Below are 26,187 nucleotides of genomic sequence, written 5' to 3' on the forward strand. Positions count from 1 at the left end.
TGTCTGGGTGAGCCGGCCCAGTTCAGCCCTGTCTCTTTGGACTGGGAGAATCGCTCTCAGAGGAGCAGGGGGCTCTCCCGGAGCAGTTTGTCAGCAGGCACATGCTGTGGGGGGCAGCGGGTTCCCCTCCGTGGGTCTGGCTCGTCCCCATTGCTGGGGGCTAGAGCACAACCCTGCCTGTGCAGGAGCTGGGGCACTTCCCCGCTGGGTGCTGCCGCTTGCACGGCGCATGCTGAGCTGGGGTGAGCAATGCAGAAGCCTTGGGCAGGGCAGGGCAGCGGCTCCAGCTCCCGTGCGGGTCCTTTTGCTGCGCCAGGTTTGCACCCTCACCTGGGGGTCCTGGACCCTCCCCACTCTGGGTGCATGGCCACCTCAGCTCTTAGCGGGGAATGGGGGAACCAGGGTGATGGGCAGGGGTAAATCACCCCAGGTGCTGTTATTAGCAGGACACCCTACGGTGCCTGTGAGCCTGCCCGTGGGCTCTGCTGCACTTCCAGGGATTCATCCAGACCCTGCCTGACAGAAGAAAGAAATCAGCTCTTCCTTCATGGCATTGCAGTGGGGTCTCAGAGCTGCCCTGTGCTGCATCTCCCTGTGCTGGTGGGGCCTCTTGAGTGGCCAGAGCTGCCAGCCTGATGTCCCCGTCCCCTCTCTGGGGGCTGACACCCTTGCACAGCAGCAGAAAGTGTGGGGGACCTGGTGTTCCCCAGCTCCAGCCCCGCGGCGAGGAGATGTGCAATGGTCCGGGTCCGGGTCCAGGACCAGTGGTAGGTACGGCCGGGAGGAGAGCAAGGAGGAGCTGTGGGGGTGGGAGAGGGTGTGCTGCGGAGGGAGGCCTCGGAGCAGCTCCCTGTAAAGGCGAGGTGGGGAGGCTGGAGCTGCCGGAGGAGGAGGAGGAGGAGGGCTGGTGGCAGTGCAGGTTGGGGAGCAGCGGGGTGGAGGTGGGTGGGCTGCGGGCTCCGGGGAGGGATGAACCCACCTGACCTTCCTGCAAGGCGAGGGTCTGTGCAGGGGGGAGGACGGCACGTGTGGCAGGAGCTTCCTGGAAGGAGAAGTGGGGACAGAGGAGACAGCGCTGATCCAGCCGGCGAGCACAGCCTGTCCCTCCACCCCCTCTTGCACCCACGTCTGCCTTGGCTGAGGGTGCCCCCGCTCACAGGCTCTGCTCCCCAGGACCCGCCGGAGCTGGGGGGACACGGAGGGGCCATGGGGACTGTCGGCATCCTGAGCTGGCTGCTGCTGCTGCAGACGGTGCCCTGGGCTGCAGGTGAGTGCAGGGACGTTGCGGGGGTGGCGATGGGACAGCGTGGCTTGGGTGCCAGCGTGCCCTGGGACAGGGTCAGGAGCCTGGGTGTCGTGCAGGAGCTGGGGTGTGAGGGGAGGTGACGGGGTGCAGCGCGTGGGGGCAGAGGGAGCACCCCGGGGCAGGCAGGAGGGCTCTGGCAGGGACGCGTCCCCAAGCCGGCAGCTGCCCCCACCCTGCCCGTGCCCCCCAGGCGCCCGGCCCTGCAGCCCCAAGTACTTCGGCCGTGACGCCATGGTGTGTGTCTGCAACGCCACGTACTGCGACACGCTGGACCCCCTGGTCCTGCCGGCGCCGGGCACCTACGTCAAGTACGAGAGCAGCAAGGCTGGCAAGCGGCTGGAGCGCAGCCAGGGGAGCTTCCAGCACAGCCTGCGCGCCCCAGGTACCTGCTGCGGCCGGGTGGGTGGCAAATGCCACCCCAGGACCCAGCCCTGGGCACCGCGGGCTGAGCTGGGCTCTCCCTCGCAGGGCTGCTGCTGACGCTCAACGTCTCTGCGTTGTACCAGCACCTGAAGGGCTTCGGCGGGTCCCTCTCCGATGCTGCTGCCCTGAACATCCTGGGGCTGTCGCAGCAGGCTCAGGACAATCTGCTGCACTCGTACTTCTCGGAGAGCGGTGAGCAGTGAGGGCACCAGCAGCGTGGGGTGTGTCGTAGGGTCCCCCCACTGCAGGGACACCCATCACCTGGGTGCCTGCTCCGGTGCTGTTTGATGCCTTTCCTGCTCCACAGGGATTGAGTACAACCTCATCCGGCTCCCCATGGCTTGCAGCGACTTCTCTGTGCGCCCCTACAGCTACGACGACGTCCCCCACGACTACGAGCTGACACACTTCAGGCTGGCAGAGGAGGATGTGAAGATGAAGGTGGGAGGCTGAAGGCACTGCCATCGGCACCTTGTCCCCTCTCCCCCCCCCCCCCCCGGAGCTCCTGCATGTGCCAGGACCCCCGTGACTGGGTGCTGCTGAGCCGCACGCACAGCAGCAGGGTGCATGGGGACAGCTCGTGGGAGCTGGCACCTCCTCCTGGCACATTTCGGCTGGCACTGGCAGGGTGTGGGGCCGGGGCGCCGTGCCATGGGGTGGTGCTCGCAGGTTCCCTGCGGAGGTCCCTTGAGTGCTCCCCTTCCTCCCACGCTGGGCTGTGTAGTTTCAGGGGGCTGCAGCTGAAGCTGAGCTGGTCCCTCTGCCCCCTCCTGCAGATCCCCCTCCTGCACCGAGCCTCAGCCATGAGCAGGCGGCCACTGTCACTGTTCGCCAGCCCCTGGACCTCCCCAGGCTGGATGAAGAGTAACGGGGACGTCCGCGGGAAGGGCACGCTGAAGGGGCAGGCGGGGGACAAGTACCACAAGACCTGGGCCAACTACTTCATCAAGTACCGTCCGCTGGGGCTGGGATGCTTGAGGATGGCAGATGGGGGAGGCTAGGGTGGGCAGAGGGCGCGCAGACACGGCTGACGCTGCCCCCCCTTCCCTGCGCCAGGTTCCTGGATGAATACGCCAAACACAACGTGACCTTCTGGGCGGTGACGGTGCAGAACGAGCCCCTCGCCGCACTCCTCACACCCCCGCAGTTCCCCACCATTGCCTTCACCGCCGCAAAGCAGCGGGATTTCGTGGTCCAGGACCTGGGCCCCGCGCTGGCCCGCAGCCCCCACCGCACCCGGATCATCATCCTGGACGACCAGCGCATCCACCTCCCCCACTGGGCCAAAGTGGTGAAGAGCAAAACCCCACCGCCCTGCCTGGCTCCTTCCTCTCCCTCCGCTCCATGTCCCACTCGAGCTTTGGGTTTTAGCTAAACATTAAGCCAGCAGCCGCTCCCGGCCCTAGACAGAGCAGGAAGCAAACGGGGTCTGCGGGAGCGCGAGATGCAGCTGGCTAATTCGGTAGCAGCCGCCTCCGCGTGTGCCTGGCTGAGGCAGGGACGGGAGGTGGCATCTGTGTCCCGGATTCCCGAAGCGCAGCGTGCTGAGGCGCTGCCAGCACCTTCTCCAGGCAGAGTTTCGGCTGATTGGGCTTATCCTTCGCAACGCTGAAGAGTTCTTTGTGGGAATTACCTTAAACTAAAAGGAAAGAAAATAAAACGTGCTCCTGCTTCTGCCTCGAGCGAGGCAGGAGCTGCAGGGGAAGGTGCAGAACCAGCAGCATCTGGGGACCAGACAAGACCACCCTGGAGGGGGATGCGGAGGGAGGACCAGGCAGCAGCGGGAGCCACGAGGGGGGCGAGGAGCCCTCCGAGGGGCACGTCTGCCCCCACACACCCATTGCTCTGAACCCAGCGGGGTGCTGGAGCCACATCAGGGTGCTGGAGCCACGTCGGGGTGCTGCTTGGGGTGCAGGTGCTGAAGGGGAGGGGGCTGCAGGCATGGGGGACTGAGGTGCTGGTGGGAGGGGACAAGAGAGGAGGCAGGTGGCCCTAGGAGACCCCGCTGGCATGTGGGGTCTGTGTGTCCGTCCCCACGGGGCTCAGGGTGCTGGTGGCACCGGTGTGAGGCATCTCCTCTGCTCCCCCCCAGGTCCTGGGCAATACCACCGCTGCCCGCTACGTCGCCGGTATGGGGGTTCACTGGTACCTGGACAGCATCGTCCCGGCCCGCTGCAGCCTCGAGGTCACCCACAAGCTCTTCCCTGGCCATTTTCTCCTCTACACGGAGGCCTGCAGCGGCTTCCTCACCTTCCGCTTCTCCGTGTCCTTGGGCTGCTGGGAGCGGGGGAACCACTACAGCCACAGCATCCTGCAGGTACGGCCCCCCCAGCGCTGCCTGCCCGGGGCTGGGGGCCCGGCTCAGCCTCTTCCCCACCTGCCCAGGTCCTGAACCACTTTGTGGCCGGCTGGACCGACTGGAACCTGGCCCTGGACCTGGAGGGGGGCCCCAACTGGGTCAAGAACTACGTGGACAGCCCCGTCATCGTGGACAGCAGCAAGGACATCTTCTACAAGCAGCCCATGTTCTACCACCTGGGGCACTTCAGGTGGGTCAGGGCCGGGGGGACTCAGGTGCTGCCACCAGCCTGAGACTGGGGGCACGATCCCTCTCCTGCTCCTCCCCCCACAGCAAGTTCATCCCCGAGGGCTCCCGGCGCGTGGGGCTGCACAGCAGCTGCCGGCGCCTCATCTGTCAGCTGGAGCACGTGGCCGTCCTGCGCCCCGACGGGGCCCTGGTCCTGGTGGTCCTCAACAGGTCAGTGGGGCAGCCTGGGTGAGGAGATGTGGCGGGGGGGACGCTTGGCCCCAGCTGTGCCAACCTGCTCAGCCCCTCTCGCCCCCCAGGTTTGGCTGGGACGCGCCGTTCGCCATCCAGGACCCCGCCGTTGGTTTCATCGAGACCGTGGCTCCGGCCAACTCCATCCAGACCTACCTGTGGCGCCAGCAGTGATGGCCAGGGCAGTGCTGGGGACAGCACTCGGTACTGGGGGTCTCTAGGGGTCTCTGGGGGGTCAGCTCTCCTCCCTCCCCTTTTCCAGCATCCTTCAATGGTGGAAGCTGGTGGTGACCCACTGCTGGGGGCACCAGAGGGACCCGGGGTCCTGCCCCAATGCAAGAGGCTGAGTGTGCTCCTGGCACTGGGGTCTCACCACGGCTGCTGCTGCTGGCGCTTCCCGGCCTCCCCCCTCCCTCCTCAGCACCCCCGAGCCCCTTGAAAGCTCCTCCTGTGCCGTCTCCTGGACCACGCTTCCACACGTGGCTCCCTTGAAACCTTCGCGTGTGTCTCGGGCGCCAAGTAAAGCCGTGACGCGCTCCCTCCGGTATGCGCCGTCCCCGTCAGTGTTTCCTCTACGCTCTCAGAAATCGCTCGGTTTTCCTCGGAGAGGCGGCGAAGAGCGAGGGGTGCCCCGGAGGGCTCCAGCCCCGTGGCCTGCGTGTGGCTGCCTTGTTTATCGCTGCAGCTGGAGCCTCAGCCGCTCGCCAGCTCTTGATTTGTTTCATATGTGCTGTCGGTTTTCCCCAGCCTACTTTTTTTTTTTTTTTTTTTCTTTTTAAATCACAATGTCCTGTTGCACCAGGGCAGAAAAGGCCGAGTAAATTCACTCAGCGTCCCCATCCACTAAGTCTCACAGACAAATTAGGTTGATGCCATCTCTTCCAGAGCTCACACCACTGGCTGCACCCAGCCGCCCTCCGCTAGCGTGGCCTCCGGACAGACTCCCCTCTATTCTGGCGGTGGCCGACATCGAGCTGGCAGCCCGCAATTACCTGGCTGTCCTGTTTGCTCTCCTTAAATACCAGTTACAGTATTTGCTTGCTCCAGCCTTTGGGAACATTACCAGCATCTTTGAAGTCCTGGAATGAGAAAGCCAGAGCGCTCCTTGGCAAACTCCCCTCGTGTGTGAGCTGTGGAGTTGCTGATGTTGGGGAAAAAGGACAAAAAAAAAAAAAAAGAGGTTTAACAGCTGTTTTCTTGAAGCGCGGCATGAAGGTGGCACCAGGCTCTGTCTCAGCCCTGTTCACGGAGCACATCGTCGATGTTCCCGGGTAGCGCTGGCCCAAAGGGCAGCTGGGCTGCCTGCGCTTCTCAAGGAACATCAGAGCTCTGCCACGCAGGGACGGCGCAGACGCAGCCCCGCACCCCCAGATGTTCAGCGGCGGCTCAGGGCCGCCTGTGCAGGGAAATGCTTCGGCACAGCCCCTCCAGGCGGGCTCCGTGCTCCCCGGCCATCTGGAAGCGCAGCTGCCGCAGGGCTAGTACGTTCCCTCCATGCTGAAAAGCTGACGGGGAAATGGAGGGATGCGACCCCCCCGGCGGAGGGCGTGGGGAGGCTGCAGGAATCATCCCCATCATCCCCACCAGCCGCAGCCTGAGCCAGGGGGTCCTTGCTCCGGCCCGCAGCAGGAGGAGTGGTCCCCGGGCGAGGGGCTGCCTCCCCGGCCACACACACGAGTGGCATCAGGGGGACACTGGGCCCAGGCTGGGCAGATGCTGCCTCTCCCGTAGCTCGGCCCCCCCCTTCTTGTTTCTCCTGCTGCCTGCAATTAGGAAGCATCCCAAATTAGAAGGTGCGGAGCCCAGACTTGTTTTGCAGATGATAAACTACTTCAGCCTGCTCCACCCAGCCCTGCTGCGGGCGTGGGGCTGAGGCGTGGGGGGCACAGCCCCACGGCAGGGGTGAGCGGGGCCCCGGCTGGCAGCACCTGCAGCCCCCCACTGCGCCCATCGCCTTCTGAGCCGGGCGGTGGGAGCGGGGTGCAGCCGTGGCTGGTTGCTCCTGGGGTTGCTGGTGAAAGTTGCTGGTGCAGCCACAAGCGGGGCTCAGGTCAGGGCTGTGGCTCTGACGGATTTTGCCGATGTCCACAGCGAAGCTGAGCCGCTGCCGGGTGGGACTTGAGGCCGAGCAGCCGCAGGACCCTGGCAGGGCCGCTTGGGTGGGCACAGCCGGCCCTACCCCTGCCCGAGGGCGTCCTGGGGAGACCAGGCTGCTTCCGAGGGGCTCTTCGCAAGCGCTGGGCTGGGGCTGGGCAGAGGTGGCTGCAGGGGGAGGCCTGTCTGGGGGTGATGGAGGCACTTGGGGGGGCTGGTGGGCATCCTGCTCCCTGCCCGCTTTCCTCTGGCCACTGGGACAGGTTTCAGGAGAACTTTGCAAATGCTGCGGCGAGTGTTGAAAGCTCTGGTTGGAGCGAGGTTGCAAAATCATCCCCGGGCTCCTCTTCAAACGCAGAGTCCCATGAGCTGACCTCTCCCCGGACTCACCTTTCCTGCTCCGCCAGACGCTGTCACCTCCTACCACGCACAGCCAGAGCAGGTCCTACCGCCCCGCTGCCCCGGCCCGGCAGAGACGCGGCGAGAGGCTTTTCTGGCAGCAGGTGGGTACCCGGGGTCCAGAGCGGTTTCACCGGCCAGCGGGGACGGGGATGGCCCTGGACAGCAGGACCACGCTGAGGCCTTGCCCGCGGCATTGGGCATCACCCCCGGCAGGGAGCAGGAGGCAACGCTGGGGGACTGCACCCCCTGAGTACACCCTGGCCCCCGTCCCGCGCAGCCTCCGGGAGCAGCGAGCTGGAGCCGTCCCACCCTCATCCCACCTTCGTCTCTCCCTGCCCAGGGGGCTGCGGCCTGGGACTGGGGTCCCGAGGTGTGGAGGTGGCTCCTCCCGTGCCCTCACCGAGAAGCTCCTTGCCCAGCATCACGGGAAGGGACGGGGCAGGGTGGGAGCACCTGCAGGGAGCAGGGAAATGTGGGACTTGAGCCCCAAACCGCTCTGGCTGGACAAGCCCTGGCTGCCACGCTCGTGGGGTTGGGATTGTGGAGCTGGTTGCTCCCAGCCGCGGCTCGGGAGGCACCAGGGGTGTGTGGAGCGACAGGGAACGGCACGGAACGGCACGGAACGGCTGTGGGATGAGCGAGGCGGGAGAAGGAGTGGGAGGGAGGCGATGGGAGTGAACTGCACTGCCGGGTACAGTCGGTGTGGGCGCCTGGGAACACCAGGCCGGTGGGCGCGGGGTTGTATGCACCCAGGGGGCTGCACCCCCGGCTGGGATGCGGCCAGAGGTGTCCCTGGGCACCGGTGGGGCAGGAGGGAAGGCGAGCGCTGGGCTGGGGGGAACGGGCAGGGCGGTGGGGGCTCGGCCCTGGCAAGGGGTGCTGGTGCTCCCTGAGACTGCCGGGCAGGGGGATGCTGGGGCAGTCCCTGCCCTGGGTCTCTGTTCATGTGCGGGGCTGGGACAGGGCGAGAGGAGCTGATTGCTGACACCCACCACCCTGCTCCCAGCCCTGGTGCTTCATCAGTGTCTGTCTGAGCCGCGCTGCAGCAGAGGTGCCATGGGGCCTGGGTGCGCCGGCGTCCTGGGCTGGCTCCTGCTGGTGCAGGCAGCGTTGCAGGCAGCAGGTGAGTGCTGCTGCCATGTCCCCGAGCGGGGGGCTGCAGAGGTTTGGGGGGAAAAGCTGTGAGTTTGGTGTCTGTGGTGGGTGGAAGGGGTGAGCTGGGCTCCTGCCACAGCTCTCTGTACCTGCCCGGTCTCTCCTCCTGCCGCAGGCGGCCGGCCCTGCGATGCCAGGGACTTCGGTCACGGCTCGCTGGTGTGCGCCTGCAGCGCCACGTACTGTGACACACTGGACCCCGTGGTCCTGCCGGCGCCGGGCACCTACATCAAGTACGAGAGCAGCAAGGCCGGCAAGCGGCTGGAGCACAGCCAGGGGAGCTTCCAGCGCAACGCCAAGACCCCAGGTACCCGCCGGCTGGACACCTGCCTGCACTCTGGGGGACAGAGTCTGTCCCTGCGCCGCGGCTGCGACCATGTTTGTCCCCCGCAGATTTCCACCTCACCCTGGACACGGCGCAGCGGTACCAGAAGGTGAAGGGCTTTGGTGGTTCCGTCACAGACTCAGCTGCCATCAACATCCAGTCCCTGTCCAAGGATGCCCAGAATCACCTTCTCCGCTCCTATTTCTCCGAGGAAGGTGAGCCTGGGGCAGGGCAACGCTGCTGGGTTGCAGGGCCGGTCTGTCTGGCCTCCCCTGCTTGGGGTCTGGGTGCTGAGACTCGTGCCGAGGGGCTGGGAGGCTGCTGGGGGACTGCACCCCCTGAATACAGCCCAGGGCTGCTCATCACCGCCTGCCCTGTCCCCAGGCATCGAATACAACTTGGTGCGCGTCCCCATGGCCAGCACCGACTTCTCCATCCGCCTGTACACCTATGCTGACGCCGAGGGTGACTTCGAGCTGAAGCACTTCAACCTGACGGAGGAGGACACGCGGATGAAGGCGAGTCCCACAGGGCGAGCCCGAGGCACCGGGATGGGACAGGATGGGATGGGGAAGGGGAAGGGGAAGGGGAAGGGGAAGGGGAAGGGGAAGGGGAAGGGGAAGGGGAAGGGGAGCACGACGCCAGTGCTGGAGCAGACCTGGAGAGCTCACTGCCATCCCGGTTCTCCCCAGATCCCCATCCTCCAGGCAGCCCAGGAAGTGGCCAAGCGTCCGCTGTCGCTATACGCTAGCCCCTGGACCTCCCCGGTCTGGATGAAGACGAACGGCGCGATGACAGGGAGGGGGACGCTGAAGGGCAGCCCTGGGGACAAGTACCACCAGACCTGGGCCAAGTACTTCATCCGGTGAGAGGCTGCGGGAGCGCGGTGGGTGCCGGGGTCACCGTGCCCAGGGCTGGGGCTGGTGCTGCTGCAACGGGGCCTTTCACCATCTGCCCCTGCGCCCAGGTTCCTGGATGAATACGCCAAGTACAACCTGACCTTCTGGGCAGTGACGGCGGGGAACGAGCCCACGGCCGGCGAGATCGTCTTCTACCCCTTCCAGTGCCTGGGCTTCTCCCCCGAGCACCAGCGGGACTTCATCGCGCGGGACCTGGGCCCTGCGCTGGCCAACAGCTCCCACCGCGACGTCCAGCTCATCATCCTGGATGACCAGAGGGTGATGCTGCCCTACTGGGCCCAGGTGGTGAGTTCCCACGGCGGCTCTCCTGGCCCCACGGCGGCTCTCCCAGCCCTGGGCACTGATGCCTCCTTTCTCCTGCCAGGTTCTCAAAGACCCTGTGGCCGCCAGCTACATCAGCGGCATCGGCATCCACTGGTACCTGGATTTCCTGGCGCCCATCGATCTCACGCTCTCCATCACCCATCACCTCTTCCCAGACTATTTCCTCCTCTCCACAGAGGCCTCCACCGGCTCCTACTTCTGGGAGCCCAGGGTGGTGCTGGGCGGCTGGGACCGTGGGAGCAAGTACAGCCACAGCATCCTGACGGTAGGGCTCGGCGGGGGCCGCTGACGCGCCGGCCACCCCCTGCGCCTGCCACAGCTCAGTGCCGTCACCTGCCCCGCAGAACCTCAACAACTACGTGACGGGCTGGACCGACTGGAACCTGGCCCTGGACCTGGAGGGGGGTCCCAACTGGAGCAAGAACTACGTGGACAGCCCCATCATCGTGGACAGCAGCAAGGACATCTTCTACAAGCAGCCCATGTTCTACCACCTGGGGCACTTCAGGTGGGTCAAGGCTGGGGGTGGCCAGCAAGGGGCTGCTGGCTCCTGCTGCCGGCTCCAGTCGCCATCCCGGGCACCACGCTCAGGCCCTGCTTGTCCCTGCAGCAAGTTCATCCCCGAGGGCTCGCAGCGGGTGGGGCTGGCTGTCTCCAAGAAGTGCCGCCGGTGTGACCTAGAGCACTCCGCTTTCCTGCGCCCCGACGGCGCCGTCGTCCTGGTGGTCCTGAACCGGTGAGTGGCTCAGCCCCGCGCCCCGGCTCGAAGCCTGGCTGCCCCCTCTGACCCGCATCCCCTCTCGCATCCCCACAGCTCCCCCGTGGATGTGTCCTTCGGGATCTCCGACCCGCAGCTTGGCTTCATCGAGGCCACGGCTCCCAGTGACTCCATCCAGACTTTCCTGTGGAAGCAGCCAGCCTAGCACGGGGGGGTGAGGAACCGGCACTGGGAGCTCGGCGCTGGTGGAGGGCTTGGGGACAGACCCCTGCGTGGGGCTGGGGCTGCGGAACAGCCCCTGCAGCCCCACAATGGCCCAGGGGACCTGTTTGATCCGAGGGCTGCAACACCTGCTCTTTTCTAGATGGTTTTCATAAAATAAACAGGTTTTCTACAACCTCGCCTGCACCCCCTCTGCCCTCCCTTGCTGCCTGCGCAGCGGGCAGGACTGTGCCGGCAGCCAGACGAGGAGGCAGGTTTGGGGCTGGTGGTACCTGCTGAACCCCGTGGGGTCCCATCCTGCCTCTGCCCCGGTTCCTGGGGGCACCTTATGCAGGGAGGCAGCATCTCCCTCCCCTCTGCCCACTGCAGCATCCCCCAGGCAGGGCGAGGGCCAGAAGCTGGCAGGGATCTGGGGCGGGCAGCAGCCAGGATTTAGCACAGGGCCCCGACATCAGAGCCCTGGTTTCCCCTCCCGGCCGGAGCAGGCGGCCACGTGCTGCGGTTTCTCCTCCCGGAGCAGCCATCAGCCCCCCCCCACCCCAGCTAATGGGAACCGGGAGCGTCGGGCTCATACTTCCCGAGTGACGTTATGGGGGAGCGGGCACGGGGGGGCTGCACTGAGTCATCCCCCTCCCAGTGGGGCCCCCTCAAACTGGGCCAGCGTGGGGGAGGCTCCGCAGCCGGCCCCAGCACTGCGGCTCCACTGCTGGCACAAGGCAGGGGCCCCCCCCCCCCGCCCCCATCACACATGGGGCGCGTGTCCGGGGAGCTCAGCCCCGGCGCTGGGCAGAGCCAGCGCCCGCAGCAGCGGGGTCAGGGTGCCGGTGGCGGCCGAACAAGCGAGGGCTGTGTGCCGCCCGGCAGCCGAGGCGCAGCCGAGCCTGGCCAGGCGCCGCTTTTCCATTTTGCGCTCTCGTAAACCGGCAGCGACCAGAGGAAACCGCGGCAGCGCGGCCAAACCCGGGGCTGAGCCCCGTGCAGGGTGTCCTAAGGGAGCACCGCGGTGCTGCTGGGGCACACGGTGCCTGGGCGGCCGCCGCTGGCCCCGGGCCCCGCTCTGAAGCCCACATGCCCTCGGCCACCACAGCCGGAGCCGCGCTCACCGCGCGACGTGCTTTTGGCAGTGCCAGCTGTGAGGAACTCCCCGTCGCTGGCAGGAGGAGGAATGCAAACAGAGCTGTCAGCGCCGGAGGGATTCCTGCTGCAGCCACGGCCGCTCGCGCTGCTGCAGGGAGTCGGGCTCCGGGTGTCCCTCCAGCAGCGGGGAGGGCTCGTGCCCTCCTGGGCTGGGGACGCATCCTGCCCCACCTTGTCCCTGGTTTCTGCCACGGCCGGCAGCTGGCCAGGGATGGTCCCCCGCTGTGCAGTGGCTCTTGGGGAAACCGGGCTGGCAGCAGCGTGGCACGGGGGGACCAGCCCCCCAGAACCTGCTGCCTGCTCTGCCGGGCAGCCGGAGGGCAGGAATGCTGCGGGGCAGGGGGGATGGATGGCTCAGCCCCGCAGCTGCCGGAGGGAGGATGGGGGATGCTGCTGAGACACTCACGGGTACTTTTAGGAACCTAAAAACCCACAGGTCGCCCCATCCCCGGGAGCCCCAAGGTTGGGGATGAGGGGCAGAGCTGCAGGAAGGACGCGGGGTGCAGTACCGTGGCTGCAGCGCTCCAGCCTGGGCAGCTGGGGAAACTGGGAAGGGCCCTGAGCTTGCTGGGAGGATGAGAGGGTGCAGGCGGAGAGAGGGAGGTTTATTGGCATGGCAGGCGCGCTCCCCGCCGTGAGGGCTGCGATTCCCAGCGGGACGCAGAGCGGAGCACCCTCAGGGAGCGATGCTGCCAGGCTCCCGGTGTAAAAATTCAGTTCCAGGGACTGGAGAAGGAACAGTCGCGCAGCGCTTCCTCACTCCTCCTCCTCCTCTTCCTCCTCCTCCAGAGCAATGGGCTGGCGAGCAGCCGGCCCCGCGCCACCGCGCTGGATGGAGACGATGCCGCTCAGGAAGGCGTAGCCCAGCATGGCCACCAGTCCCACCAGCACCGACAGCACCTGGTTGCGCCGTTTGTGGGGGTCCTCCTCCGCCTCGCCGCCGTCGGCACCCGCAGCCCGCGGGGCGCTGGCCGGGGGCTCCCCTGGGGGGGCAGAGCAGGGGTGTGGGAGGGGGGACGGGTCACCCTGAGCCCGTGGGGCGAGGTGGGGGAACGCATCTCACCTCCGTCCCAGGGGAAGTAGAGGCTGAGGATGGAGGTGCAGTAGTTGCACAGGTTCTGCAGGGACTTGAGGTGCTGCTGCAGTTTCCCGTTGGGCAGCTTCGCCTTCAGGAGCGGCGCCAGGCGGCTGAAGACGAAGGCGTCAAGGGAGGCCGGCCTGGGGCACAGAGACCTGCGACTGGGTCACGGTCCCTCCTGCCATCCCCACCCAAAGCCGCCCGGACACGTCAGCCACCCCCAGCCCCCTGCGCCCCAGGGGACAGCAAGCGGCTCCTCCTCCTCCCCGGGAGGGGGCTGCTTCCAGCCCCCGAGGTGAGGATGAGGGGAGCAGGATGATCCCACCCCTGAGCAGCTCTGCTGGCTCCAAGAGACGGGGACGGAGATGCTGAGGCCGGCGGCAGCTGTCACAGCCTTAACGCCTGTCACCCGCCTCGCCCCAGGCTGCCACGAGACCCCTGTCCCCCGCCAGCCCGTCCAACCCCCAGAGCGATACGCGTGGGCTGCGGCTTCCCCGCAGACCGTGGGGCATCGGTCCTGCCCGGGCACAGGGGGGGCTCTCAGGCCCCAGAGCATCTTCCCCCTACGGCCACCTACGAGTCTCCGAAGAAAAACTTCTGGGAGCCGAGGCGCTGGGACAGGAGCGTCAGACATTCCCGAGCGTCCCGGTAGAGCTGGGGAAGGAGGACAGAGGGTTGGCACCCACGGTGCTAAGGGGAAGGGGGTGCTCAGCCAGGGTGAACCCTGCCCCCCAATTAAGATTTTGGCCTCGTGGGGGTCCCGCTGGGCACCTGCCGAGGACCTGCCGTGCCCAGACCACATCCCCTCACCTCCTTCTCCAGCTTCTCCTCATCCTCCATGTAGCCGTCTCCCCACATAAGCTGCAGCCGCTCCAGGTGCCGCTTGTGCATGCAGTTGGGCAGGAAGAAGTTCAGGGGGAAGGGAACGGTTTCCGCGTACCACTTCCGCGTGTGCTCCACGTAGTTCTTTGCGTCCACCCAGAACGTGTGGATCTGCGGCGGAGAACAATCCACACGCGGGGCTGGAGCCAGAGCAGCCGTTTGCTGCGGCGAGGGCCACGGAGCCCACGCCCGGCCCAGGACCGGCTGCCCCGGCGACTGCGAGGGGCTGAGGGAGTATCAAGGTCAAGGCCGGACCCCAGCCCTGGCTGCAGAACCCACCGCTGCCACACCAGACCCCCGGCACCCTGATCCCTGCTCCAGACCCCCGGGGTTTTGCTGCCTGCACCGTTCTCTGGTTCTCCCGGCAGGCGGGTGCTCGCCTGAGCCCCCCCCGGCATCCCTCCAGGGCGCGGATCCGGTCCTCGGTGAGGCCATCTCCCCCCGCGTCCCCCCCGAGACGACTCACCAGCACCGGCAGCAGTTTCTCTTCCAGCAGGGACACGAAGGCCAGCGTGTCCGCCCCTTGCGTAGCCGAGAGGTCGTAGTCAGCGTTATATTTCTGCAGAGCAAACGCAACGGGCGTGATCCGGCAAATCCTGCCCGTGGCTCTGGGGCGACGGCGACAAAGCCCCCTCCTTCCCGGGGTGCCCCTCGCCCCCCGCTACCTGTTTCCTGAGGTGAGTTATGATCTGCTGCGTTTTGGAGATGGTGCCCTCGTCCCGTGTCTTCAGCGCAGGCAGGCGCCCTGGGGGCAGGGAGGGGGGTGGCTTTTGGCAGCGGTGCCCTGGGTGCCACCTTGCCGCGGGCGAGGGGCGCGGGGGGAGCTGTGCCGGGGAGAAGGGCCCCCACGCTTGGGTGAGGGGGCTCAGGGTAGAGGGGGAGGTGCATACGGCAGGGTGGGGGGTTCGTAAGGGGGGGAAGGGGGGCACGGTGACACGAGGGGGTGGGTGAGAGGACAAAAGCTGTGTGTGATGGGACGTGGGGAGTGCGCTGGGACGAGGGGGCTGCAATGGGGTGAGGGGGGTGTGCAGTGGGGCGGGGGGTTGCAATGGGGTGAGGGCGTTGGCAATGGGGCGAGGGGTTGCAGTGGGGTGAGGGGATGTGCAGTGGGGTGAGGGGATGTGCAGTGGGGTAGGGGGTTGTGCAATGGGGTGAGAGGGTGGCAATGGGGTGAGGGGTGAGGGGGGTGTGTGGTGGGGCGGGGGGTTGCAATGGGGTGAAGGGGTTGCAATGGGGTGAGGGGGGTGTGCAGTGGGGAGGGGGGGTCCAGTGGGGTGGGGGGGTTGCAATGGGGTGGGGGGGATTGCAGTGGGGTGAAGGAGGTGTGCAATGGGGTGGGGGGGTACGATGGAGTCAGAAGGGTGCAGTGGCGCAAGGGGGGAGCAATAGGACAAGAGGGGGTGCAGTGGGGCGGGGGTGTACGATGGGGTGGGAAGGGGTGGGGGGTTGCAGTGGGGCGGGGGGGTACGATGGGGTCGGAAGGGTGCAGTGGGGCGGGGGGGGGGGCAACGGGACAAGAGGGGGTGCAGGGGAGCGAAGGGGTGCAGTGGGATGCGGGGCACGTGCAGTGGGGCAGCGGCTGCAATGGGGAGGGGGGCAGCAGGCGGTGCCGGTGGGGAGGGCGGTGCCGGTAGCCCCGGCGGGGGCCCTTACCGGAGGGGCTCCTCCAGGGGCTGGTGACCCGGTGCACCTTCAGCGGCGCCCCCGTGAACCGCGCGTAGGTCTGCAAGGGAGGAGAGCGGCGGGAGCGGGGCGGGGGGGCTCGGCCCGACGGGACGCACCGGCCCCGGCCCCGCCGCCGCCCCCGGCCCCGCCGCTCACCAGCACGGCCAAGCAGTCGGGGTCCACCGAGGGCAGCCCCCAGCCCCCTGCCCAGCAGAACAGCTCCATGGGCGCCGCCATCTTCCCGCCCGACCCGGAACCACACGGGCGGCTCCGCCCGCCCCCACCGCGGGGCGGCTCCGCCACCGGCGGCTCCCGCAGCACCGGCCCGGGGCTGCTCGTCTCCGCGCTGGCTGCGCTTGCCGGGTCCCGCCCCGCATCCCTCTGCCCCGCACGTTTCCATGGAAAAAAAAATAAAAAAATAAAATAAAAAACAGGGCGGGAGCCCGCTGGCAGCGGAGGGAGGGAAAACTCCCCGTGGGCGGCTCGGGAGCCGCCCGTCCCCGCCGTTACCCGGGGCCGCTGGCCCGCGCCGAGCCGCTGGGGCCGGGGGAGCGGGGCTGGGCCCGGCCCGTTGTTATGGAGCCCGAGGAAACAGGAGTAAACACGGCCGGGGCGCCGCGGGCCGCCCGCCCGCCTTGGCCGGCGCTCAGCGGGGAGCGGCCGGGCCGGGCCGAGCATCCCCGGGAGCGCGGTGGGCTCCGACGGCCCGGCCCGGCCGCTGCCCGCGGGGCACGGCGCTGCCGCCGCCCGAAGGCACGGGAAGGGGCGAGGGGGGGCTCCCCCGGTGCCCCCGCTCCCTCTGCCCGCAGCCCGGGGCGGGGGGAAGGAGCTCCCGGGATGAGCTCATGGTGTTGCTCCGGGGCTTGGGCCGGGTCCCGGCGCTGATTTACGCCGCTGAGCGCTCTCCAGGCGGGCTGGCTCCGCTCGCTCCTCTCCCGCACGGGGAGCACCGCCCGGCCCGGGGGCTCCGCCTGCCCGGGGAGCACCGCCCGGCCCGGGGGGGGGACTGGCACCCCCGGCAGAAGCGGCCCCACGCCGTCCCCGCGCCGTCCCCGCGCCCTCGGCTGCCGGCGGCGGTCCCCGGCTCTCCCGGGCTGGGATGCTCCGGCGCTGCTGGGGCTGCTCTGGCTCGCGAGAAGGCGGCCCCAGACTGCCTGACCTCCCGGTGAACCGGCGCCTGCCACACTCAATTTCTGTGAGCGGGAGCTGCGCCAGGGGCGGGCAGCGCCAGGGCGGCCGGTGGGTCACCCGCAGCCCCGGGCCCGGTGCGCCGCGCCCCGTCCCGCTCCTCTCCGACGGCGGGGCTGCGGCCGGGCCGCCGCGGCCGAGCGCCCGCCGGGGTCCCCGGGATGCGCGCCCGTGATTGACGGCTCTTTGTTTCCTCCTCGCCGGCAGCGCCGGCCCCTCCCCGCTCGCACCACCCCGCCCCGCCGCGCTCCGCTCCGCACCGGCGGTACCGGCGGCATGGGGGCACCGGCGGCCGCGGGGGGCCCGGCGCTCGGCGCGCTCCTGGCGCTGCTCCTGCTGGGCGCCGCCGGCGCGGCTCGCCAGGGGCTGCAAGGTAAGGCTGTACCGGGCCGGGCCCCGGGGCGGCGGCGGGGCGGCCCCGACGGGGCGAGGCGGACGGGGTGCCCGGCCCGCTGCCAACCGGGAGGCGGCAGCTGGAGCCCGCCTGGCCCCGCGGCCGCCAGCCGGGGATCCCCGGCCCCGCTTCCCCGGCCCGGGGCCGGTGACAGCGGCTCTGCTCGCCCTGGGAGGTCTGGCAGCCGGGCTGCGGGCAGCGGGGGACAGAGGGACATTCATCCCCGGAGCTCGGGACCCCCCATCCACCGGGAGGAGCCCCGGGGGCAGCTCGGGGCAGGGAGCCGCCGGCCCCGCCTGGACGCCGGTCGCGATGCCGACTCGGGGCAGCGGGAGGGCTCCGGTCGCGCCGCGCGGGTCAGCGGGGGCTGCCGGGGCCGCGGTGCGCGGCTGGGGTTTGCCCCGGCGCCGGGGCTCCTCCCGGTCTGCCCGGTGCGGTTGCCCGGAGCAGGCGGGCAGCCGTGCGGCGGCGGGACCGGGCTCTCCGTGCTCCCCCGGAGCGCCCCGGGCCGGTGCCGAGGGCCGGGCCATCCCTCCAGGGGCTCCCGGTCCCGCTGCGCCTTGGCGGGGCGGCCGCGGCCGCTGCTCCGCGCCGTCCGTCGGAGCCGGTCCCGGGCCGGGGGAGGCTCCGCGCTCCTCCCGCAGCTCCACGCGAGCTGCGGCCCCGCTCCGCGGTCCCGCGGGGCCGGAGCGCCCAGCCCTGCCCGCCCCGGCTGCGGGATGCTCGGGGCCGGCGGGGCGCAGCGGCCGCCCCCGCGGGGAAGTCCCGGCTGCGGAGCAGGGCAGCAGGGCAGGCTCCGGGCCGGGGACCCCGCTGGGCCGCCGGTCCCGCCGGTGGCGGGGGCTCCGCGGGTCCCTCTCGGCGACGCGGCCGCGGCGCTGCCGGTCCTGGAGCGCCACCGCGCGGGGCCGGGGCTGGGCGGGGCTCGGCGCCCCCAGGGCTTCCCCGCCCCCCCCCCCCCCCCCCCCCCCCCGGGGCCCGGCGGTCCAGAGACCCCGTCCCCCATGCCCCGTCCCCTCGGGGTGGCCGGGCTTGCCCCTCCCCGGGCCTCTCCGCGCTCCTCTGGCCGGAGCTGGGGCTGCCGGTCAGGATGTGACCCCGGTGCTTGGCCCCCGCAGTCATTGACCTGCTGATGGTGAGCGAGGCCCGGCAGATGGCCAGCATAACGCACAAGATCCGCATGGAGCTCCTGACCGTTAACGACGTTTACCTCCTCTCCACCTTCCGCCTGCCCCCCAAGCAGGGGGGGACCCTCTTCGGCCTCTACTCCAAGAAGGACAACACGAGGTGGCTGGAGGTCTCCATAGTGGGGAAGATCAACAAAGGTGGGCGCCTGTTGCGCGGGGACGTGGGGACCCTGATCTTGCCCTGATGCTCGCAGAGAAACAGGGACTGAGTTCCTGTCACCCGAGGGGCCCGCGCTGGTCCCAGGGGGCTGCCAGTGCTGGAGGGGGAGGCAGGGGAAGAGCTGACGCCCCTTCCCGCTCCTCCGCAGTCCTGGTGCGTTACCTGCGGGAAGACAACAAGTTGCACTCGGTCAACCTGCAGCACGCGCACGTGGCGGACGGGCAGAGCCACAGCGTCATCGTGCGCCTGAGCGGGCTGCGCGGGGACATGCTGAGCGTGGAGCTCTACGTCGACTGCAAGCAGATGGACTCCAGCGTGGGGCTGCCCGAGCTGTCCGAGATCCCCTTAGCAGAGGTGGAGTCCATCGAGGTGCGCACGGGGCAGAAGGCCTACCAGAGGATGCAGGTGAGTGCCGGGACCCCCTGGGGGGCTGAGACCTTCCCCCGCTGCGCCCTTGGGGACAGGCAGAGCTCCCCACGGCTGACTGCGTCTCCCCGTGTACGTCAGGGGTTTGTGGAGTCGATGAAGCTGATCCTGGGAGGGTCCATGAGCCGCGTCGGGGCCCTGAGCGAGTGCCCTTTCCAAGGAGACGAGTCCATCCACAGCGCAGGTAACGGCACGGCCGCGCCCTGCACCGAGCAGGGGCAGCGTGGAGGGCTGACGGGGTCACCGGTGCGTGCTACGTGCTGCGACACATGCAGGTGGGGGGTGACAGCACCCTGCCGCTCCCGGTCCGGGTGTCCCCACACGGGGGGGGCTCCTCTGCTCTGCGCGCGCTGGCCGGGAGCAACCGTGCAAGGTGACACTGCTGGGCTCTGACGGCAGCTTTCAGTAACGTCTCTCTCCTTGCAGTGACGAGCGTGCTGGCCTCCATCCTGGGTAAGTCCCTGCTCTCCTTCCCCCTTTCCCTGGCGTGAGGGTGATGGCAGCGTTTGGGGCTCCCTGGAGGCAGAAGACCCTCCGCAGCCTGTCCCTGTGCCTGCAGGGCCCCGGGACAGGGTGGATCAGAGGGCGTGAGATGTGCTACAGGGGGAAGGGGTCCTATGTGGGCCAGGGAGGAGGGGGAGGATGGGCCGTTGGTTGTCTCATCCTCCCGGTTCGGTGCTGGGGGACAGAGCAGTCCCAGCCCACAGCCCCAGGAGGCTGCATCTGTCCCAGGGCTGACCTTGTCCCTTCTGGTCCCGGCAGGCGAGCAGACCAAGGCGCTGGTCACGCAGCTGACCCTCTTCAACCGGGTCCTGACCGAGCTGCGGGAAGACATTAGGGACCAGGTGAGACGGTGGGGTGGTATCGGCTCTCCCTGGGCAGGATTTGCCCAGAGCGCGGTGCCAGCCGGTGTGCTGCGTCCCCGTGATGCTCCGTGCTCTGCTGCCTCGCAGGTGAAGGAGATGTCTCTGATCCGCAACACCATCATGGAGTGCCAGGTCTGCGGTGAGTGCTGGCGAGGCTCTGCTCCCACCTCAGGGGGCAAAGGGCCGCCCTGTCTCACCCCCTCCTTGGCCCTCCTCTTCTCAGGCTTCCACGAGCACCGGTCCCGCTGCAACCCCAACCCCTGCTTCAGTGGCGTGGACTGCATGGAGACCTACGAGTACCCCGGGTACCGCTGCGGGCCCTGCCCGCCGGGGCTGGAGGGCAACGGCACATACTGCGCCGACATCAATGAGGTGGGCACGCTCCCGGTGTGGAGCAGCGTGGGCAGACCCTCTCTGGATGCGTCCTCAAGCCGGGGAAGGGCCCTGCTGGGCCACCCCGGGGCAGTGGCCACCCCGACGTGCGGGATGCCGTGCCCAAGGGTGAAGCCTGTCTCTCTCCTCGGGCCGCAGTGCGCTTATGCCAACCCCTGCTTCCCCGGCTCCAAGTGCATCAACACGGCCCCCGGCTTCCGCTGCGAGCCCTGTCCCCGCGGCTATCGGGGCAACACCGTCTCCGGCGTCGGGGTGGACTACGCGAAGGCCAGCAAGCAGGTGAGTGCGGTGCCGCGGGACTCGGCCAGATCCCCGTGGGCTGCTGAGCCGCGGGGGCCGGTGGAGGATGCCGTGCTTGCCGGAGGAGGGCAGAGCTGCAGGCAGAGAAAGGCCTTGGGTGACGGTTTCTTCCGCGCCGCTCGCAGGTTTGCACGGATATCGATGAATGCAACGACGGGAACAACGGAGGCTGTGACCCCAACTCCATCTGCACCAACACGCTGGTGAGCAGAGCTGCCCCGCTCCCTCGCCTGGCGCCCGGGGCTGCTCTGCAGCCCTAATCCTGCCCCTGCCCTCTCTCTCCCCCAGGGCTCCTACAAGTGTGGTCCCTGCAAGTCAGGGTTTGTGGGGAATCAAACGTCTGGCTGCGTCCCGCAGAAGTCCTGCAGCACTCCCACCTCCAACCCCTGCGACATCAACGGCTTCTGCATGTTCGAGAGGAACGGTGAAATTTCCTGCGCGGTGAGTGGGGGACGGGGGCAGGAGGAAGGCGAAGCGGTGGGGTGCAGGGGGTGTCAGCACAGGCAGCAGTTGGTCCTGCCAGGGCACTTCGCGGCCCCTGATTTCTTCTTTCTTCAGTGCAACGTGGGCTGGGCTGGCAACGGCAACGTGTGTGGGCAAGACACGGACCTTGACGGCTACCCAGACGAGCCCCTGCCCTGCATCGACAATAACAAGCACTGCAAGCAGGTGGCTCCCGGAGAGGGAGGGCGGCATCCTCGGGCAGCGGGTGCCAGGGCAGGGCTGTGCTTCAAACTGCGTCTCCTCCTCCCCTGTGCCTGCAGGACAACTGCCGCCTGACACCAAATTCGGGGCAGGAGGACGCCGACAACGACGGCATCGGGGACCAGTGCGATGATGACGCTGACGGCGATGGCATCAAGAACGTGGAGGTGGCTGTGCTGGGCGGGTGGGACGTGCCTGTGGCCTCAAGGGCCATGTGGGGCTGAGGGCGTCTCCCTTTGGCTTGATGCTGATTCCCCCAAGATGCTTCTCCTGGGGGTCAGCAGGCTTGTGGCTCTGGGATGGTCTCAGCGTGCTGGAGATGGCCTCAAGCTGCGCCAGGGCAGGGTCAGACTGGCTCTTAGGAAGGATTTCTTTGCAGAAGGGGTTGTTGGGCGTTGGAATGGGCTGCCCAGGGCAGGGGGGGAGTCCCCATCCCTGGAGGGGTTGAAGAGTCGGGTTGAGCCAGCGCTGAGGGATCTGGTGGAGTTGGGAACGGTCAGGGTGAGGTTCATGGTTGGGCTGGAGGAGCCTCAAGGGCTTTTCCAACCGGGATGATTCTGGGATTCTGTGAGATTCCTCCTGCCCCAACCCGTGCAGGACTGTGGCCTCCTGTCTGCCAGCCACCGCAGCACAGGCATCCCTGTCCTCTTCCCCGCAGGACAACTGCCGGCTCTTCCCCAACAAGGACCAGCAGAACTCAGACACGGACTCCTTCGGGGACGCCTGCGACAACTGCCCCAACGTGCCCAATAACGACCAACGGGACACGGATAGCAACGGCGAGGGGGACGCTTGTGATAACGACATCGACGGGGACGGTGAGCGGCTCTCGGGACTGGCCTGCCTGCGCGGGGCCGGGGCTGCTCGCAGAGCAGGGGTGCTGTCACGCCAGGCCGGGGGGGTGAGGGCATCCACCCAGCGCTGTCCTTGCAGGGATTCCCAACATGCTGGATAACTGCCCCAGGGTGCCCAACCCTCTGCAGACGGACCGGGATGAGGACGGCGTCGGGGATGCCTGTGACAGTTGCCCTGAAATGAGCAACCCCACTCAGGTATGGCCGGGGCCACGCTGGGGCAGGGGTTCAGGGGGTGCAGGGTCCTGCCTGACAGGGGGGCAGGGGGTCCTCCTGTGGCACGACTGGCCCCCCTCGCCCCTGGGTGTCCGCTGAACTAGGGCTCTGGTCTCCTCCAGACAGATATGGACAGCGACCTGGTAGGAGACATCTGTGACACCAACGAGGACAGGTGGGGGCCGTGTTGCTGCGGGGTCACCCCCCCTTCCTGTCCTGTCCCATCCCCAGGGGCAGAGCCAGCTCCTGGCTGGGAGACGCGGGAGGGGGGATGATGGGGTCTGTGGGGCTGGGAAGGGTGCTGGGACGTGGTACTGGGTCCCCAGTTTGCAGCGCTGCTCTGACCCTCCTCTTCCTCCCAGCGATGGGGACGGGCATCAGGACACCAAGGACAACTGCGCCGAGATCCCCAACAGCTCCCAGCTGGACTCGGACAATGACGGGCTGGGGGATGACTGTGACAATGACGACGACAACGATGGCATCCCCGACTACGTGCCGCCTGGCCCAGACAACTGCCGCCTCATCCCCAACCCCAACCAGAAGGACTCGGACGGTGAGCGCGGGGCGGGCGGGAGGAGGCAGAGCCGCGTGGGCTCGGCCCGGCCCTGACCGGGGCGCGTGTCCCCAGGGAACGGCGTGGGCGACGTGTGCGAGGAGGACTTCGACAACGACACGGTGGTGGACCAGCTGGACGTGTGTCCCGAGAGCGCCGAGGTGACGCTGACCGACTTCCGCGCCTACCAGACCGTCATCCTCGACCCCGAGGGGGATGCCCAGATCGATCCCAACTGGGTTGTCCTCAACCAGGTGTGGGTGCTGCCCCCCGTGTTTCTGGAGACTGCGCTGCTGGGGTGGGAGGAGAGGGGGGCCAGGAGGTCCCTGGGGATGCCCCTCACCCAGCTGTCCCCCCCCTCCCAGGGCATGGAGATCGTGCAGACCATGAACAGTGACCCCGGCTTGGCTGTTGGTAAGAGACGCTCTCCCAGCTGCAGCCCCCGTGGGGCAGCCCCCCTACTCCTGCTCCCCCAGTGGGGGCCGGTTCTTTGCCCCGCAGCGGGGTGAAGGGGCGGCTGGAGGGAGCTGGGGTGCGGGGTCCCGTGCTGGGGGGGAGAGGGCTCCTTGCAGCGTTTGCCTGCCTGTAGGCTACACGGCCTTCAATGGGGTGGACTTCGAGGGCACCTTCCACGTCAACACCGTCACCGACGATGACTATGCTGGCTTCATCTTCAGCTACCAGGACAGCGCCAGCTTCTACGTGGTGATGTGGAAGCAAACAGAGCAGACGTACTGGCAGGCCACCCCCTTCCGCGCCGTGGCCGAGCCGGGGCTGCAGCTCAAGGTGGGTGTTGGCCACCCCACAGGCTGGGTTGGGCCCCCCGCCCCGGCCAGGTCCCCCCCCTGACCTCCCCCCTGCACCCACAGGCAGTGAAATCCTCAACAGGCCCCGGGGAGCATCTGCGCAACGCGCTGTGGCACACGGGCCACACGCCCGACCACGTCCGCCTGCTCTGGAAGGACCCACGTAACGTGGGCTGGCGGGACAAGACGTCCTACCGCTGGCAACTGGCCCACAGGCCCCAGGTGGGCTACATCAGGTGAGCAGGGGCTGGCCACGGAGTGGGGGGGCACGGAAGCTGCTGGGATGGGGGGGCTCTGGACGTGGCACAGGGGGAGGATGCTGGCTGCTGGGGAAGGGTCCAGCCCCGGGGGCAGCACCCCAGTGAGGGGGTGCTGGCCATCGGGCCAGGGTCCCCCTTGGTGGGGCCACCTGGGAGGGGAGGATGCTGGCCGCGGAGACACGGTCCAGCCCCGGGGGGGGGTGCTGGCTGCGGGGAGGGGTCCAGCCCCGGTGGGACCACACCAGTGGGGGGATGGCGGCCGTGGGGAGGGGCCCTGTCCCGGGGAAGCCGCAGGCGCGTTTCCCCTTTAAGGATCCCGTCGGGGCGGCCGCCGCGGGGAGGCTCCGCGGGCCGGGCCCGTCCGCCCCGTCGGGCCCCCGCGGCCATTGTCCCGTCGCCATGGCGACCTCGCCGGCCGCCGGCGCCTTTCACATGCAAAGCGGCCGACAAAGGCGGCGGGGCCGGGACGGGGGCGGCGCGGGGAGGGAGGGGAGGGGGGACTCCATCCCGCCCACGGCGGGGGGCCCCCATCCCAGCCCCCGCGGGATGTCCCGTCCCCGGTCCGGTGCCCCCATCCCACCCCGGGGAGGGATGCCCCGGCCCCAGCCCGGTACCCCACCCCCCCCACCCCACCCCACCCCCCAGCCCCGGGTCGCGCTGCCCGGCGCTGGCCCCGGTAGGGTCCCGGTTCCCCGCTGACCGGCCGGGCCGGGCCGTTCCCCTCCCGCAGGGTGCGGCTGTACGAGGGCCCGCGGCTGGTGGCCGACTCCGGGGTGATCATCGACACCACCATGCGCGGGGGGCGGCTGGGGGTCTTCTGCTTCTCCCAGGAGAACATCATCTGGTCCAACCTGCAGTACCGCTGCAACGGTGAGCACGGGCTCCCCCCTCCGCGGGGCCACCGCGACCCCCCCCCGCACCGCCCCGGGGGCCGACACCTCGCAGAGCATCTCCCCCCTCGCCCCTGCTGCGGGGGCCGGTCCTGGGCCGGGGCGGGGGGGGATTTCCCGCTTACCGGGGGTTGGGCTGCCCCCGGCTCCTGACATCCCCCCCCCGCTCCCCACAGACACGATTCCCGCCGACTTCGAGCCCTTTCGCCGGTTCTTGCTGGAGGGACGCGAGTGAGGGGCCGCGCCCGGTCCGGGCCCCCCCCGCCAGCGGCACCCAGGGACGCTCCGGGCCCCGCAGCTCCTCCCGACCGGGCTCCGCTCCCGGCCCCCCGCGGACTTTGCACTGCCGGTACCGGCGCGTGCGGCCGGCAGCAGGGCGAGCGCGGCCCCACGGGTGGCGGGGCTGCCCCCCCCCACCCCCCCACCCCGGGCGCTGCCCGAAGTCTGGCCATAAAGTTTTGAGTGTTTTCTAGCCTGCGCGCCCGGTTCCTGGGGGGGGTCCTGGTGCCCCGAGAGGGCGCTGGGCCCCCCCCTCCCCTCCCCTCTTCTCCCCGTGCTCTCGGTTCTACGTCGCCGTTCTCCCGGTGCTCGTCGCGGGGGTGGGGCGGGGGGGAGCGCCCGGTGCCCGGCCGGTTCCGCCGGCGGAGCCCGTGGCGGCGGGAGGCCGGGACGAGTGCAATATTGGTAGGCGAGAGCACAACACTGCACCGCATCCCGTCCCTCCCGCCGCCCCGGAGGGAGCGGAGCCGCCGCCGCCGCCGCTCGGGCCGCTCCGTGGGAACTGCGCGGCGCGCGCCGAGCCCCGGCGGCAGTGCCCGGTCGCCATGGCGACGGGTGTCCCGGCAACGCGGCGGAATGTGCCCCCCCCCCCCCCACTTCTCCGCCCCGGAGCGCGCGGGGCCGGCACCGGCACCGGCCCGGCCCCCCCCCGCCCCGCGGCGGCGACAATGGGCGCGGCGGCCCCGGGCCCCCTCTTAAAAGGGCAACGCGGCGCTGCCCCGCCGCTGCCCGTTGTCCGTTGCCCGTTGCCGCCCCGGGGGTCGCAACGGGACGGGGAGCGGGCGGTGCCCCGGGGGTACCGGGGCATCACGGCGGCGCTGCGCGCACCTGTGCGGGGCCGGGGCAGGTGAAATCGGCGCTCGGTGCCGACCGCCCCGTCCTCCGGGGGGGGGACACGGTGGGGTGGGGCGGGGCGGGGGTCGTGCGGCTCCCCCCCACCAGCTGCGAGGGGCGTCCGTGGGCCCCGCTCCCGGTCCCGCTCGGTGGAGCCGGGGCGCGGGGGGGAGAGCGTTGGGTGGGGTCGCGCCCGCCAGGGGGCACCGCAGCTCAAGCGGCGCTGGGGCCGTGGGGACGGGGCGGCCGGGGACCCCCCCCCCGGTCCCGCTCAGCCCTGCGGACACGCGTGGGGGGGCCCCGGTACGGCCCCCGAGCGCGGTGCTGGGTGGGTGGTGGCTGGCGTGGGACGGGGGTGCTGGGGGGTGCCCTCCGGGGACGTGGCTCTGCGGGGCCGCCCCGTTCCTTCCCCTCAGCTCCTCCCCCGCAGCGTGTCCGCTGGG

At 69.3% G+C, this 26,187-nt stretch overlaps 4 protein-coding genes across 15 annotated transcripts; 3 read left to right on the forward strand and 1 right to left on the reverse strand.

Moving 5' to 3' along the window:
- The first annotated feature begins 1,401 nt into the window (after window positions 1-1,401).
- On the forward strand, window positions 1,402-4,682 carry LOC141936311 (lysosomal acid glucosylceramidase-like). Its single transcript, XM_074853184.1, has 9 exons — window positions 1,402-1,688; window positions 1,775-1,921; window positions 2,037-2,170; window positions 2,506-2,678; window positions 2,786-3,020; window positions 3,822-4,046; window positions 4,115-4,278; window positions 4,362-4,487; window positions 4,577-4,682. Exons 1-9 carry the CDS (start codon window positions 1,538-1,540, stop codon window positions 4,680-4,682), a joined length of 1,461 nt encoding a protein of 486 aa, XP_074709285.1. The 5' UTR covers window positions 1,402-1,537.
- A 2,115-nt stretch (window positions 4,683-6,797) lies between these two features.
- LOC141936312 (lysosomal acid glucosylceramidase-like) lies at window positions 6,798-10,651 on the forward strand. Its single transcript, XM_074853185.1, is given in 15 exon segments — window positions 6,798-6,821; window positions 6,824-6,895; window positions 6,897-6,986; window positions 6,988-7,014; window positions 7,016-7,109; window positions 8,011-8,127; window positions 8,275-8,466; window positions 8,553-8,699; window positions 8,869-9,002; window positions 9,177-9,349; window positions 9,452-9,689; window positions 9,769-9,993; window positions 10,073-10,236; window positions 10,339-10,464; window positions 10,543-10,651. Coding segments are annotated over 15 exon segments (1,932 nt in total).
- A 1,738-nt stretch (window positions 10,652-12,389) lies between these two features.
- MTX1 (metaxin 1) lies at window positions 12,390-16,429 on the reverse strand. Its single transcript, XM_074853245.1, is given in 10 exon segments — window positions 12,390-12,788; window positions 12,869-13,023; window positions 13,461-13,537; window positions 13,694-13,876; window positions 14,232-14,324; window positions 14,431-14,510; window positions 15,419-15,488; window positions 15,587-15,993; window positions 15,996-16,194; window positions 16,197-16,429. Coding segments are annotated over 10 exon segments (1,572 nt in total). The 5' UTR covers window positions 16,278-16,429; the 3' UTR covers window positions 12,390-12,561.
- Window positions 16,430-16,647: 218 nt separating this feature from the next.
- THBS3 (thrombospondin 3) lies at window positions 16,648-25,075 on the forward strand. 12 transcript variants are annotated; one of them, XM_074853258.1, is made up of 22 exons: window positions 16,648-16,991; window positions 18,131-18,337; window positions 18,508-18,764; window positions 18,867-18,969; window positions 19,212-19,238; window positions 19,548-19,790; window positions 19,875-20,023; window positions 20,183-20,323; window positions 20,470-20,547; window positions 20,633-20,785; window positions 20,903-21,013; window positions 21,109-21,216; window positions 21,708-21,867; window positions 21,983-22,101; window positions 22,242-22,294; window positions 22,482-22,675; window positions 22,751-22,929; window positions 23,041-23,089; window positions 23,265-23,461; window positions 23,545-23,717; window positions 24,472-24,611; window positions 24,808-25,075. In XM_074853258.1, the coding sequence occupies exons 1-22, from the start codon at window positions 16,895-16,897 to the stop codon at window positions 24,864-24,866; spliced, it is 2,997 nt and encodes a 998-aa protein (XP_074709359.1). In that variant the 5' UTR covers window positions 16,648-16,894; the 3' UTR covers window positions 24,867-25,075. The 12 variants fall into 12 exon arrangements, with proteins under 12 accessions (XP_074709359.1, XP_074709358.1, XP_074709357.1 ...); XM_074853257.1 differs by lacking the exon at window positions 16,648-16,991 and having other exon boundaries at window positions 18,305-18,764; window positions 19,548-19,630; window positions 19,739-19,790; XM_074853256.1 differs by lacking the exon at window positions 16,648-16,991 and having other exon boundaries at window positions 18,305-18,969; window positions 19,548-19,630; window positions 19,739-19,790.
- The last annotated feature ends 1,112 nt before the right edge of the window (window positions 25,076-26,187 follow it).

The sequence above is a fragment of the Strix uralensis genome, chromosome 32 (assembly GCF_047716275.1).
Source record: "Strix uralensis isolate ZFMK-TIS-50842 chromosome 32, bStrUra1, whole genome shotgun sequence".
Taxonomy (NCBI): Eukaryota; Metazoa; Chordata; class Aves; order Strigiformes; family Strigidae; genus Strix; species Strix uralensis.

Excerpts from the sequence above, each read along its gene's own strand:
- THBS3 (XM_074853246.1), top strand. The coding sequence starts at position 18,384 with ATGCTCGCAGAGAAACAGGGACTGAGTTCCTGTCACCCGAGGGGCCCG. Across the intron at positions 23,462-23,544 it reads AGCCGGGGCTGCAGCTCAAG|GCAGTGAAATCCTCAACAGG; the intron begins GTGGGTGTTGGC and ends CTGCACCCACAG. Across the intron at positions 24,612-24,807 it reads CCTGCAGTACCGCTGCAACG|ACACGATTCCCGCCGACTTC; the intron begins GTGAGCACGGGC and ends CGCTCCCCACAG.
- LOC141936311 (XM_074853184.1), top strand. The coding sequence starts at position 1,538 with ATGGTGTGTGTCTGCAACGCCACGTACTGCGACACGCTGGACCCCCTG. Across the intron at positions 1,689-1,774 it reads GCACAGCCTGCGCGCCCCAG|GGCTGCTGCTGACGCTCAAC; the intron begins GTACCTGCTGCG and ends TCTCCCTCGCAG. Across the intron at positions 4,279-4,361 it reads TACCACCTGGGGCACTTCAG|CAAGTTCATCCCCGAGGGCT; the intron begins GTGGGTCAGGGC and ends CTCCCCCCACAG.